Source organism: Lepidochelys olivacea (genome assembly GCF_965140295.1).
Source record: "Lepidochelys olivacea isolate rLepOli2 genome assembly, chromosome: 18".
NCBI lineage: Eukaryota > Metazoa > Chordata > Testudines > Cheloniidae > Lepidochelys > Lepidochelys olivacea.
The window spans coordinates 28,721,904-28,736,818 of record NC_140428.1 but is presented as its reverse complement, the minus strand read 5'-3'; the positions used below and the strand labels follow the sequence as shown (position 1 = coordinate 28,736,818).

Below are 14,915 nucleotides of genomic sequence, written 5' to 3'. Positions count from 1 at the left end.
TGCGCTCCCTGTGGAAACCCTGGCCTGTGTGTAATTGCCCAGGTGGAGCAGGGATGTACTCACAGCATTTCTTGTGGATGTCTTTAGTGCGTTTAGTCAAGGAGACAATCTCGTGGCGAGAGAACATCTTGGCTTTGTGGGTCTCTTCACGGCACTTGCTGCAGAGGGGCTGGTTACAAGTGTTGCAGAAATACATGGTGTCCATTTCCTGATGGGGAATCGCAGAACAAACCCCAAAGAGGGTTGAACACCTGAGCTCTCATCAGTGCAATTAGAAATAGCTTTTCTCAGCTGAGGGGGCATCTGTCTCTGAGCCAGAAACTGTACCATGGCCAAGTGCAGGGTCCAGGATGAACAGGGCAGGTGTCGGCTTTGTGGTTAGCACTTGAGGAGTGTCACTGCCCTGGTCAGGCTTCCCCTGTTGGACCCTCACCAGGGTCCTACCATGCTGGACTCATGTGCTAAGCCTCAATTGGTCTGGGTAGGATCCAACACTGTCTGGCTTTGGCCTCTCCGGCCCACTTCCTGGGCATAGGCCCTGTCTGTTACCCCTTTACAGAAGTGGGACTTCATGGGTCAGCTGCCCCTGGCCGCTCGGACCAGCGCTGGCTCCCCTTTCCCCAGCAGCATAAGCACACCCCTTCTCAGAGCTGAACCTTGTGGGCAATGTGGTTGACTGTTTACCTCTCGAGGGACATGTGACAGAGAAGCACATACCACACAGGCTTTGCAAAGGTTTCTAACACAATTACTCTTCACTGTAGACAGCACAAGAGTTGTACAGAATCTAGGTAAAACTCATAAAACAGCTACATGCCCTTCTCTGCCTCAGCTTCCTCCCCACTCATGAGCATTCTTTGGGGTTTGGTCGAAGTCCTGGAATCTGTCCAGGAACCCCCACCTGCAGATGGCTTCTCTGAATTATCACATCTTTCTCCCTCTCCTGCAGCCAGCTTTGTTCTGCTGTCTTCCCCTGCCTCCCCCCCGCCCCGCCCCCAAATGGCTTGTGAGACCCTGCCTTTTATAACTTCCACTCCTCTTTGTCAGGTGACCCCCGCCCCATCAGCCTTGTCCAGTGATCAAAGTTCCCCACTCAGTGATCCGTTGGCTTAGTTACCTGATCCCCTGGGCAGATTGGTTCTTCTGAGGGATAGCCAACATTTGTCCGACAATGCTTCCATTTGACTAGAGGATCATCAAGGTTTGATGACCCTCTTTGATTAGCCCTGTATCACTGCCTTGGAATTTCAGTCTAAAAGGGAGGTAAAAGGACAGCAGAGAGCCCAGACCAGCCTTGCAATAACAATGGCGTGTGTAGTTTGAAGTAGATACACCCAAAGTTGTAACTAGACGGATTCCTCAAACTGTCGCATCAAGGTATTTGCATCTCTCGCAGCAGGAGAGGCAGCATCCGGGGGGGTGGGGGGGAGAGATGAACAGAAGCAATTAAAGAAAAGGTAAAATGGGAAAGTCTGTGACCCGCGCTCTGAAATCCAATGGCTGCTAACCCTCTGTTAGCACAGGGACAGCAGGTAAGTGCAAGCACGTGGCAGAGCTCTGCCACTCCTGAGGCCAACTGAGATAAACTAGCCTAGGCCTCAGTCTGGCCATCTGGAGTCCAGGAACGGGAGGTGGGAGTAAACTGGAGGGAATGGTTCGGCAAGGCCCCTACCTCCTCACCTGGTGGGTTCCTTTCCAACCGTCCCAGGTCCCTGTGCTGGCGGAAGAGCGTAACCTCCCCCAGGCAGCTGGCCTGCTGCCAGGTCCTGCAGCAGAGTCAGCACCACGGGTCTGAGACTGCAGCACATGCTCAGGGAAAGAAACCAGAGAGCCCAAATCCAGCCTTGAGACCTCAGTGCAGCAGCAAGAGGGCAGGAGCGAACAAGTGGGGAGGGACACACCCCCAGGGCTGCAGAGAGGCTGGGAAAGAGACAGGCCGTAGGGCTGCCCTGGCTTTTTCCTACTGCACCAGCGTTGCTGGTGGGATAGCTTCTTATCCTTGGAGTAACCTTGGGAACCGGGAGTCTCCTTGGAGCTCTTTGCTATCTCAGCCACACTTTCCGTTATCTGACTTTCACTTGCCTTGGTCTCTAAGGGGAGGACTGAGATGACAAAGCTGCCACGGGCAGGGAAATGTATTTCCATTCATTCCAGAATAACTAAGTACCTGCCACTTGTGAGTTTTGGTGCCATTTATCCCTTATTAAGTGTGTTTCTGAGATGCCCATTGCTGCAGTACCTACACGCGCTTTGTGTCGCTTGTTACAAGCAGAAACGTCTCAAGTATAGGACAGCAAATACCACATGGCACGCTGGCTGCAGCCCAACTTTAAAGGCCCACAACACAGGAAACCTCACCGGACGGCTAGGGGCGCCGCAGCTGGGAGCGAGTCAAAACCCGGGTCTGAGAGGTGGTGAGTGTTTTTAGTACAGCCATGTTTCTCTGACCTGGCAAAACACATCGATCTGTGACTCGTGCTTTTTGGTTCCGCGCAGACAGAAAGTAACAAGGGAAGGATGGAGGGAACAGAACAGAACCTCCCTGCTGCTTTCGCCCTTTACCTTAACTGAGCACATGCTTAGACAGATAACCCCTAAGCGTAGCGCTGTCTTACGAGAAATTGCAGGGCAGCGTGTGTGTTTTTTCTCTCTCTGCCTAATCCTTTTGGACATATATTTTTGTCTGGCTAGTGCAGGGGACTGGGAGAAGAAAAGGCCTTTCCGTTCCAGCTCCCGGCTATGATCTGATCTAGGCCAGGAATGCCAGCTGCTGGGTATAAGGCAGAAGGTAGTCTCTGTACAGTTCTGAGCAGATAGGTGTCCACATCGCACAAAATCCCACTGCCACGATTGGCACTAATTGGCCTCCTCGTTGGCAGTTTCAGCAGAGAGGCCAAGGACTGAATGGTCGATTGGAACTGCACAGTCCTCTCATCCACACCAGGGCTAAGGAGATTGGCAGGATGACACAGAACCCTTTACATAAGAACGGCCAGACTGGGTCAGACCAATGGTCCATCTAGACCAGTGTCTTGTCTTCTGACAGTGGCCAATGCCAGATGCTTCTGAGAGAATGAACAGAATGGAGCAATTATCATATGCTGATATGAGATATCCTGTAGTCCGGTCCTTGCTTCTGGCAGTTAAAGACTTAGGACACCCAGAGCATGGGGTTGCATTCCTGACCACCTTGGTTAATAGCCATTGATGGATGTATCCTCCATGAACTGATGTAGTTCTTTTTTTGGACACAGTTGTAGTTTTGGCCTTCACAACATCCCCAGTAACAAGTTCCACAGGCTAACTGGGCATTGTGTGAAGAAATACTTCTTTGTGTTTGTTTTAATCCTGCCACCTATTAATTTAATCAGGTGACCACTGGTTCTTGTGTTATGTGAAGGGGTAACTAAGACTTCCTTGTTCTCTTTCTCCACACCCATCATGATTTAATAGCCCTCTGTCATATCGTCCCTTAGTCATCATACTACCAAGATGAGAAGTCCTAGTCTTTTTTAATCCCTCCTCATATGGAAGATGTTTCATACCCCTCATCATTTTTGTTGCCCTTCTCGGTAACTTTTCCAATTCTAATATATCACTTTTTGAGATGAGGCAACCAGCATGCATGTAGTATTCAAGGTGTGGGCATACCCTAGATTTATATGATGGCATTATGGTATTTTCTGTCTTATCTATCCCTTCCCTAATGGTTCGTAACATTCTGTTCGATTTTTTTGACTGCTGCTGCACATTGAGCAGATGTTTTCAGAGAACTCCCCACAATGACTCCAAGATCTCTTCCTTGAGTGCTAACAGCTAATTTAGACCCCATCATTTTGCATATAGAGTTGGGATTATGTTTTCCATTGTGTATTACTTTGCATTTATCAACACTGAATTTTATCTGCCACTTTGTAGCCCAGTACTCTGTTTTGTGAGATCCCTTTGCAACTTTTCACAGTTAGCTTTGGACTTAACTTTCTTGAGTAATTTTGAATTGTCTGCAAATTTTGCCACATCACCGTTTATCCTTTTTCCAGATCATTTATGAATATGTCAAACAACACTGGTCCCAGTACAGACCCCTGGGGGACACCACTATTTACCGCTCTTCAGGCTGAAAACTGACTATTTATTCCTACCTCTTGTTTCCCATCTTTTAACCAGTTACTAATCCATATGCCATGCTGCACTTACTCCTAGGCTGGTTGCGGCTTGGCTTTAGAATGTGATGCCAACACTGTTCAAGACCCACACACAGTCTACTCGGGAAGATGATAAAAGGACCCTCCAAGCAACAAGGATGTGGCTGGAAAAACTCAGCGGTTCTGAATAACAGACCATTTGCATAGGCACCTAAATATGTATGTGGGGCCTAAATTTGGAAGTGTTGGCCATAGCCTGGAAGGACTTTGGGGAGGGGCTGTGTACTCCTTTGCCTTCTGCAATGTGTGAGGCAGAGCAATGGAGCTGGAGACATAACCAGCTACTGTGTCTTACCTGTTTCTTGCACTCCTGGTCACAGTTTGCACACTGAACTTCCTCCTCGCAGTCTGCAGAGCTATCCACCAGGAACTTCAGGAGCCTGTCGACAGGAGGGAGCCCATTGTTTCCTTTCACTATGGACTGATGACTGAGGAGGACAAAACAGACAGGGTAGGCCCATGAGCCCTGACAATGGCAAGAAAATATTTCTCTACGTTCAAACAACTTAATGTTAAAGGAAAATAACACTCCTGGGACTGGAGTGAAAAGATACCATGCGATCCTTAATGACCCCAGATATAAAGCAAACTGCAGGGCAGTCACACAGGATCAGACTTTTTTTCCTTTGTGCATCTGGAATTTCTGGACATAAATTGCACTGTTTTCCATAACACAGTTCAGATCTTTGTGTTTTCATTAGAGCTGAATTCTGTCTTGCGACATACTCCATGAGCATTTCCTTTTTGCTGCAAATGTTTTCATTAAGGTACAGCATTTAACAATCTTAATTCTATGCCATGTTTACAGCCCTGGCTCTTCCCAAAGAGCATGCTGAACTTCTAAGGTTTGTCAAAACCTCTACATGCCACGTTAGCAGCATGCCACACATTTCTGCTTGGCTTCTAGGAGTTTACAGCATGGGACATGCTGAGAATGGCCATTTAACGTTAGCATTTGCAAATGAACAGCCTGAGTTCCAGGGTCTTTCTAATCAAAACTTTGTGTGATTCATTCCACAGGATGCTGCAAGGGTCATTTCAGTCTTGGAATAGCCATGCTTGATGAATTCCAGGGTGTGAAATCCTAGTATGTTGCCCCTTCGATACTTTCCTGTTTACGCTGAATCTTTAAATTCAGTTTGCCTGCATGTGGCTCTACCCATTGGCTGTGTCCAGAATATCGACTTCCGGCAAGGAATTGCTCCTGCCTGAAATGGTTCTTTCATTTTCACAAGTCTTGCAGCATTTGTTTCGCACTGGACATTGCTGCCCAGATTCCCTTAGCTACTGCGAGCATCTAATTGCGCAGAGAAATGAGCAGACTAACAGTGCTACATCTGAATAATCTCGCGGAGCAATAATAATCCAGAATGGGAATATTAACAACATCAAAATAAGCCATGCGGTGACTTCCTCAGAAAGGAGCTTTAACCCATGGGAAGCAGGTGACCATGGAAGCCCCTCCCCTAACAACCCTCCAAACAGCTTTCCCAAAATAACAGTAAACAGAATTCCGAGAGGACAGAAATTGTCCAAAGCCAAAATCCCTGCATGAAATCCCTCTCGGACACTGCCTGAGTCCCCTCACATATACACACACAGGCTTTGTTGAAACCCTTAAAAGCAAGAGTGCCGCATTAAAAGTAATCAAATAATGTTAGTGAAATACTTCCAATTTGGTGAACGCACGATTAGTCTGAGTGAAAGGTCAGAAAAGCTGTGCCAGAATTCAAGCACCGTCTGCAAGGGCCAGGGCTCACCTCCCCTGGCATTGACTACACTGACTTGCTTTAGCAAAATAGTTAAAAATGAAGGGTCATCAGTGAAGATACTATCAGTGCGGACCCTGAGAAATGTCACTCACAGTTAAGCTCAGACTGTACACAATTCCTGGCAAACTGCAGCTCCCCGTGAACGCTAGAGAAAGGAATCACCCTTACATATATTCATCCATTTCCTTTAAAAGCATCGTGGAAATCTTTACTGTAGCCACTTTGACACTTCCAGTAAAACTCAGGACCCAAACAGTATGACGACAGCGCAACCAGACACCAAGCCACGGCCACTTCTTGAGTGTGTGTCTCAAAACGCAGGTTTGCAGAGATGACAGGAACTTTGAAGTCTCATTCCCCTGGACAATGAGCGCGTTGAGTCGGATTGAAATGATGATTCACCCACCAGTCACCTGTGCAGGATTGGGTTTCATTGCTCTGGGCTGCATCTCCCAGCAAACGAATCATGGGACTAAAGGTCTCACTGCAGCTGGCAGTGGTTCATCATTGCCCGGCTTCATCAAACATGGCCACGTTCGGGTGCACCAAGTTACCAATGGAAAAGACCTATTAGCCCAGGAATGTCTTGCAGGGGGCTTGTCTGTTGTCTTTGTCTATTAATATTCTGGCACTGCAAGGCTGTATTTGATGGAGAGAGCTGTATTGTACTAATACCAGCCAGATAGCTTACCTCCCAGGCAATTGGTTTGTTCTCCTGCTGCAGGGCGGGGCTGCATACAGTGGCATCTTGCATTGCCCGCTGTACTCTGCAGCCCTCCGAGTACTGGGCATAAAGCACTCAGAGGTACTGAGTTTTAAACCAAATGCAGAATCCTGTGAAAACTGCAGCAGAAATGTGCATGTGTATTATGTTCCAGAGAGAGCGCGAGAGAGAGGTAGCGATCTAGCCAACCAGATGTACTGGAATGCGTTACCTAGGGAGGTAGTGGAATCTCCTTCCTTAAAGGTTTTCAAGGTCAGGCTTGACAAAGCCCTGGCTGGGATGATTTAGTTGGGGATTGGCTCTGCTTTGAGCAGGGGGTTGGACTAGATGACCTCCTGAGGTCCCTTCCAACCCTGATATTCGATGATTTTATGCCCTTGGACTCTGTGTGAGTGGGGAGGGCTGGGCCGAGGACAGGGCTGGAAACACTGGGTAGGGAGAATTTAGAAAGTGTTTGTGTGTATGCTGTGGCATTTTAACGTCCACCTGAATTGATTCCCAGCCCTAGTAACTTCTTGTTACGACAGATCAGGAGGGAATTCGGAGAGTAGTAAAGCAGAATTAAACACTGCATCGCTCAGTCCCCGTCTCTGTCAAATCCCTAGCACCAGGCAAGCTGTGTGAAGCTGAAAAGGGTTCTGGCCATGACTCCGGTGAGTTTAATTGGGGCAGCTCGGCCCCCAAGACGGGGTTCCTGCTGCGGTAATGCAGGTAAAGTTCTTGTTGCCAGGGCTCGGCTGCTGTGCTGCTTGACAGAGGTAGTTAATAAAACCTGCCTGTTGGGCTGTGGACCACAGGGGAGTCACTTCTCCAGTCCTGCTGTCTTGAGAGCCTGATGCTGACGGCCAGGCCAGTGTTCTCTCCAGAGGCCTGTGCTCTGCAGCCTGCTGGGAGATGGAGAGCGGGTTGGCTGTGAGCACCTGGCTAGGACGTAGCATGTGACAGGTGGGGCATGGGTTAAAGGGGTTTTACAGGCTGACAATTGTCTAGCAATTGCAGCCGTAAGCATGAGAATTTGAGTCTGTGTGGGAGTTTGAGGAAAAGGCAGGCCGCTGATGCACAAGAGGGTACCATTAAAAACAGTCCAACAAGATTCAGACTCTGCCTGAGTGAAGGGGACACACTGTATGGCAGCTTCATTGCATCTACAATTCTTCTTCCTTTTCATCTTCACTGGGCAACTTCTGTATAAAGACAAGACCTCTGCATTTCACCCCTGCTGCTCCATCATTCTACCTTGGGGCTAAAGCACTGAGTCCCTACTAAGCAGACCCATGCCACTGCTGGTCTAATTAAGCAGTTGTCATTGCTGTTCACTGCCATTAGGCAGAACTGGCTTCCTGGGAGACATCTGATGGCATCCCAATTAAGGTGCTCACGGCTGACTCTGCAAAAGCTGCTAAAAGCCTCCTTCCCCAATGAGACAGTAGCTTATGGATGCATATAATACCTACTATTCATGCTTGGGGAGAGATCGCATCTTATAATGAGGAGTAGGGAGAAGGGCTATTTAAAAATATCCCAGTGCAGAACACGCACAAGACTTTCTAGTGAGAGAAATGTTATAAACCAGAAAACAAGTCAGAATGTGATCTGATGCCAAATACCTGCTCTGCTCAGAGTCACAGTGTCTGTTTGCTTTGCTGAAATATTAGATTGATGGTGATCAGGGAGGAAGTGATAGCTCATTGGGGCTCCATTCATGCTGCCAAGAGAGTGAGAAATTGCCCTGTTCCCCTCTGCAGTGCCTTGCCAGTGACTGTTACTGAGCCTGGCTGCAGAGCTGGGCCCAAGCGCCAGTCAGAGATGTGCAGAATACAGCAGAGCAGGTGAGTCCAGCCGTGTGGGGTATCAAAACCATGAAATCAAATCCTCCCAGAAGTGCAGCTCCTGGGGGATACCTGGGCAGCTGATTGTGGCTATGGAGCCTGGCGTCCCTGACCTACAGCTAGAGCTGAGGCTGTTGCGTGACTTCTGGATAACTTACCTGGGAGAGGGGTCCTGGTTGGAAAACCTGCCCTTCTCCCTCCAGGAGCAAAGGCATCAGCACGGCTCCTTGTCTATTCCCTCCTCTTCCATCTGTCAGTGGCAATGCTGCTGCTCTGGAGCTGGAACATCTGTGCTTTAGTGAACCCCACGCAGAGTTTGCCTGCATCTTCAGGCACCTCAATACTCTGGGAAATCTAGCCCTAGCTTCCTAAAGATAGGGGAGCTCCTGGTGAACTCGGGCATTCTGAAGGGGGCTAATATTAGCAACCCGAAAACACTGCCATGGACACCTTAAAAAATGCCCATCCTGCTAATGAAGGGTTCCAGACTGGCAGCTCCGCTGCCTAAAGGCCTCTCTGTATACCCAGCACAGAGTGGGGAGTGGGGCAGTTCTAGCTTCCTCGCCAGAGAGCCTCAGCCCTAGCATGCCCCCCCCCGTTTTGTTTTCTACATACATGGTTGTGTGTAATGCCTGTGGTCTCTTTGCATTGTCACATTTGCTCCCAAGACTAGAACTGACTTTCCCTAATCTAACAATGTTCATATTTAGCCCATATCAGTGGGGAGTTTGCGTGACAAACTGATTGGAAAGTGCTGTTTTCTGCAGAAAAGAATGAATGTTTACTCCAGCTGATCTGTTTTAATTAAATAATTTAAAAATATGTAATTCCTTGATCTTTTTTTATATAACCTCTGATTTCATGCTAATGATATCTGAACAGCCCCTTCAAAGTGCCTGAGATGCACGCAACAAACAACAGCCAGAGGTGAATACCTAAAAATAACATTTGTTTGGTCTCACTTGGCTCTGAGCAACAGTTCCATTGAACTGCTTTAAGTAGCAACATCCATATGAGTTATTCCAGAAATATAGCCACGCCGTGCCTGGTACTTTGATATTTTTCCTTTACTGTTGATGCTTTTGTTGGTTTTGGGGGGCAAGTTTTGGAGAGTTTACGGGTTGATGTTAAATCATGGATAATTTGCCATAAACGGCTCCAAGCTAAACCGTTGTCTGAACCAACTTCAGCACGATAACTGTGCCATCTCAGACAGCATGAACAACTTTTCGCAGATGCAACTGGAAGAGATGGAGGCTCTCTCTGCACACAGTTGTCTTTAGTAGATAACCACATGTTGAGAGGCGGGGGGAAGAGAGAGCAAAATTCTAGGTCATGGAGACAGAACTGTCCTAGCCAGAACTGTTTCCAAAGATTTCCAGGAAGGGCCAACACCTCTTTAAGATACACAATTTTGTATAACAGTTAAAAAATCCCAACACAGTTTTTTGTGTGGTATTTTCTATTTTTAAATTTAAAAATAAATCCCTAAGCGTGCAACAAACCTATCTGGTGTCACCCAGCTCTCTTTCCCCCAGAGCTCAGACAGTAAGAGCCAGGAGTCATTTTTTGGCTAGGGGAATCCACCTACCTAGGGGCTCAGTCCTGCTAGGTGCTGAGCATTGACTCCAGTGGGGCTATTCAAAAGCCTAGAGTTACTCACATGCTTAAGTGCTTTGCTGGATAGGGGCCAGAAAGCTCAGCCCCTGCCAGATCAGGCCTTGGGGCTGCAGTGGTTCTGCTTCTCCCCAGGGTGATCACTTGTCCAGGATAGAGTGGGAGACACTCACTGCGCTTCTCCCATTGCTGGCCTGCCCTGGCAGGGGAGTGAGCTCTTCTGAATTCCTGTGGAGCTGTCAGTAGAACTTGTGTGCTCTGCAGCTGTTCACATCTGAAACCATGGTGATTAGAACCTCGTATTTCATGGGCACAAAGGCAGCTTGACAACGAAGCACTCAAATGCTGTGCTGACGGGCCATGTATAAGAGCAGAGCTAGATACAGCTTCTCCAGCTTTCCTGGGGCTTTACCACTAGGCAGCCTGACCCCCACTAAGCAGCCTGACCCCCACTGGGCATGCGTATTTTACAAGTCTGAGATCCAGGGGAAAAAAATCATAAGTGCCTAAGTGACTTGAAGCCTAAATCTCAGTGCAAGTTAACGGGGCTCAGGTTCCTAAATAACTAAGGTGCTTTGAAAATGTTACCCTCATCAGTGAGAGGAAGGCTGGCTCAGTGCTTGGAACTCAAGATCCCTGGGATCAATTCCCTGCTCTGCCACAGACTCCCTTTGTGACCCTGGACAAGTCACTTAGACTCTCCGTGCCTCAGTTCCCATCTGTACAATGGGGTAATAGCCCTGCCCTGCCTCCCAGGTCTGCTTTTAGGATTACAATGTTAGAGATTGTCAGTTGCCCAGATACAATGGTGATGGGGCCTGCTCGGTACCTAGAGCTTTACTTTAATTAATTTTCACAGAAATGTGATTGTTTTTAACTGCTTGTAATTAAAAACAAGAGTTGTGAATAGACACAATTGTTTTTCAGGCTGTGGCCTAGCCACACAATTTGTATGCAGACAGGTATTGCTTGAAGTCTTTCCCATGCTGATTTAAACAAAAAACAAAACCCTCATGCGATTTATTTTAATATTTGTAATTTGTGTTCATCTAAAAAGAACAGGCATAAATGAGCAGCTCACTGGATGCTCATCAAATCTCCATTTCCCCTAAGGACAAACTATACAGAGAGATCTGTATACATTAAAGGTGAAATCTAATCAGGTACAATGTTAACCCCCTCCCATGCTTTGTGGATAGTTCTAACTTCACATTCCAGAACACAGCTCAGATTCAGTTCTGCCTCTACCAGCCCTCCATTAGACTCAAATGTCTTTGGCAACTATAGTCAGCCTGATACACATCCTATTCACTAGAATAAACGACAATCAACACCCCTACTATTCTCATTCCTTTTTTGGAATACAAAGTCCTGCACAGTGTTGTCAATTTATGCCTGTGAAGTGAAAGCAGATTCCCTGATCATTAGAGCGTACTACAGAAAAGCAGAGGTGTATTGTAGCATTCCACATCCAATGGTAAATTTTCCACCACGTTTGCTATCATCAGCAATGTGTTCTTGAGAATCTGAAGCACTCAAGTTTCATGTAGATGAACTTGGTTTGTATAGAATGTAATACACCCCAAATTATAAGTGGATGTTATTGTTACTAATACGGTGATAGAAATGACCTTCTTCAAACAGGACTGTCCACATCAGAGCGGAAAGCACGAACACTCCACATTTACGGTATTGTTTAATAGCAAGGAGCAAACTGCATCATTCACAGCTAAGAGCTGATGAAAGTATCTGTATGTACAGTAATAGGAACCTATAGAAGAAGCCAGAGAGAAAGTACTTAAATATCAGGGGGTAGCCGTGTTAGTCTGTATCCACAAAAACAACAAGGAGTCCAGTGGCACTTAAAGACTAACAGATTTATTTGGGCATACGCTTTTGTGGGTAAGAGGCATTCTGAAGATGCATCTGAAGAAGGTTTTTTTTAATCCACAAAAGCGTATGTCCAAATAAATCTGTTAGTCTTTAAGTGCCACTGGACTCCTTGTTGTTTTACTACTTCAAATAATTCCTGGCTTCACTTACATTAATATGAGATTCTTGAAAGGAATAAAAATGAAAACAAATACACCATAACTGAAGATGTACAATATGCTCCAGAAAAAAACAGGACATAATCTGTAGCATATCGTAATATCCATACAACCACAATGCTCAGAAACACACAGTTCAGCACATTAATATTGTATTAAAATGTAAAACGCAATTTCTTTTTGTTCCACTGCAAAAGACATTTTGGTTCAGGGCAGGATTTGGCCCAAAATGTCTTGTAATTGGAGGGGGAAGAAAGGGATGTTATATTTGGTTACCCCCATCTAATCTCCTGAAGGGGCGGGGCAGGGCTGGACTGGGTGAATGAGGGCTGAATTTGGCCTTTAGTGAACACACTAAGAATTCTTGTTCCAAAGTCAGTTGGGCCTAGAGCCCAACACAGAGTGCTTGCTTACCAGTAGTGGTGCTGAGCCTCACTGCAGCTTACGGTGAAAACTGAAGAGCCTAAAGGGGCAAGTGCCAAACACAAAGACTGCAAATGCTGGTCCTGTGCTTGAGGAAGTCTCTTGAGGAAGAGTAGAGATGCTCCTGTGTTACACCCTGCATCTGTTATGAACTAATGACCTTAATCCAAGGCCCACTGAAGTCCATGGAAGGCTCCACTTGGCCTCCATTGTCTTTGGATCAGACTCTAACAGCCTATCATCATAGAGGCAGTCTAGGTACAACTTAGCACCAAAATAACGACATCGGTTTAATTCTTGTTATATCAGTGCAAGCTTGTGTGTGGCCACTCTTCTTGTGGAGTATGAGTGTCTCTATTCAGCATAGGTTGTCAGTAAAGAATCAGTTTAAATTAAATCTAAATAAGACACTTTCATTCCACAACCAGTGTCTACACGCAGGCTGGCACTGACATAACAGAAGGTGTGAATGAAAACCAGTTAGGCTATTTCAGTGCTGGTTCATGTGTAGCCCAGCCCACATCCTTATCCAAGCTATCACAAAAGGCATTAGGTTGAGGTCTGGCCCAACTCTCAGTGACGTTAACGGAATGACTCCCATTCACCCTTGGAGAGTCATGTTCAAGGGGAACTGCCACACATTCAAATATATCAAGCTTAGAACCCTCTTCATGTCAGATATGTTCCCTGCTCCCATGCCAGGTTTTGAGCACAAAACCAATGTACATAAGCTAATTTCAATAACATATCTCAACAGAGCACCGAGCAGGCCTTCAGCCCAAGGAGCATAAGAGAAGAAATGCGACTGTTTCTCCTTGGGCCTAAATTTCAGACTTAGCTGCCTCATGCTGCACATGGCTAGCTGCATTGGGCATTTGCTGATGGGCAGAGCTGGACCCTCTAACTCAGACATCCACGTGTGAAATGCGTGTTTGGTATGTTTGTCAGCATGCTCGACACCTGTGTGTCTGTGGGGCTATTGCAGAGCATGGGCACCTGGCCAGGCCTGGGATAGCTTTCACTGGTAAGTCACCATCTTTCTGTGTTATGGGTGGGCACTGCTTTGAAGTTCTTACCCACAGAGAGGGCAGGTGAGGCGGCTGTCAATTGCCCGGCCTCGCAGGCAGCTGGCACAGAAGTTGTGGTAACAGTCCAGGAGGCAGGGATGCTCATACTGCTCATGGCACAGGAAACACACCAGGGGGTGGCAGTTGGCATTATCCAGGTTGCAGAGGTTTTCCAAAGGCGAGAAAATCCCACCGGACATCTGGAGGAAAACGACACAAGTAGGCAGAGGGATTCAACATCTAATTCAGGATATGGTGCATGTGGTGCAGTTAAAAAGCAGCTATTCTGGTGAGTCACAGTAGAGGAGCCTGACCTTGGAGGGTGCCACATGCTAGACAGATCAAGACTCTGCTGGTCATTGATAGCATATGAGGGACAGGGCAGCTACATGATCTGATGGCCACCGATTGCATGTAAAGGGCAGGACAGCTGCAGGAAGAAGTGTCAGGGACGGCGTGGTGGTCACAGATGTAATTTGGCCACAGCTCTGTTTTTGCTGGTGTAAAGGACAGTTCTGGTCACTTGACCCAACTTGCTCCTCTCTCATTGGGCCTAGGACTGGGGTGACCTGATCACATGCATTTGGGCAGGGCTGCGCCGCCTGACTGCAAGCAACCGATTAATTCGCCATGAAGTTAGAACTGGCAAGACTGCCAGATAGCACCCCTGCCCCCAAGATCTCTCAAATGCACCCTGCTGGATGGTGCAGCAGTTCCAGGGGGAGCTATGTCCAGCCTTCTGCAGGTGAAAGGATGTGCTGGCCCAGCTTAGGGCCTCTGAGAAAGGAAAAAAGAGGGGGAGACTGGTTCCTCCCAGGAAACAATACCATCTGAGTAAAATCTCTAATATTCCCTACCATCAATTCCAATGTATCTTCTCTGCTTCTCATACCCCTTCCCCGCCCATCTCCCTACCTTTTCTCCCATATTTAGCTCTGCATTTTCTTTCACACGCTTTTGTGCCTGAAACAGCCTTCCACTTTCCATGCACCAAGTACTCTCCCTCTCTGTCCCCAGATTCCTCCTTCCAGTCCTCACTTCCCAAAACCGCCCTGCTATCTCCTTCTGCCTCCTCACATTCTAGCTGTTGTCCTGTGAATCACGTCTCTCTGAGAGCCCACTGTAAGCTCTCGGAGGCAGAGACCCGGTCCTTCTACTGTGTATATTTGTAAAGTCTAGTGCTCTCGCTCTTTATTGTTTAAAGAGTCCTGCACTATTATTGCAGGG

The 14,915-nt window shown here is 47.2% G+C and overlaps 1 protein-coding gene across 5 annotated transcripts in view; it reads right to left on the bottom strand.

Moving 5' to 3' along the window:
• Window positions 1-14,915, bottom strand: part of RNF207 (ring finger protein 207) — a 38,478-nt gene that overhangs the window by 19,088 nt on the left and 4,475 nt on the right. For 3 of the 5 annotated variants that reach the window (XM_084651460.1, XM_084651461.1, XM_084651462.1), the window contains 3 exons: window positions 13,698-13,888; window positions 4,501-4,633; window positions 64-208 (listed from right to left, as the gene is read on the bottom strand). In XM_084651460.1, coding sequence (XP_084507586.1) covers window positions 64-208; window positions 4,501-4,633; window positions 13,698-13,888 — 469 coding nt within the window. Of the gene's footprint in view, window positions 1-63; window positions 209-1,117; window positions 1,240-4,500; window positions 4,634-6,668; window positions 6,991-13,697; window positions 13,889-14,915 lie in introns of those variants that run through there. The other 2 variants (XM_084651463.1, XM_084651464.1) reach the window with 2 other exon arrangements.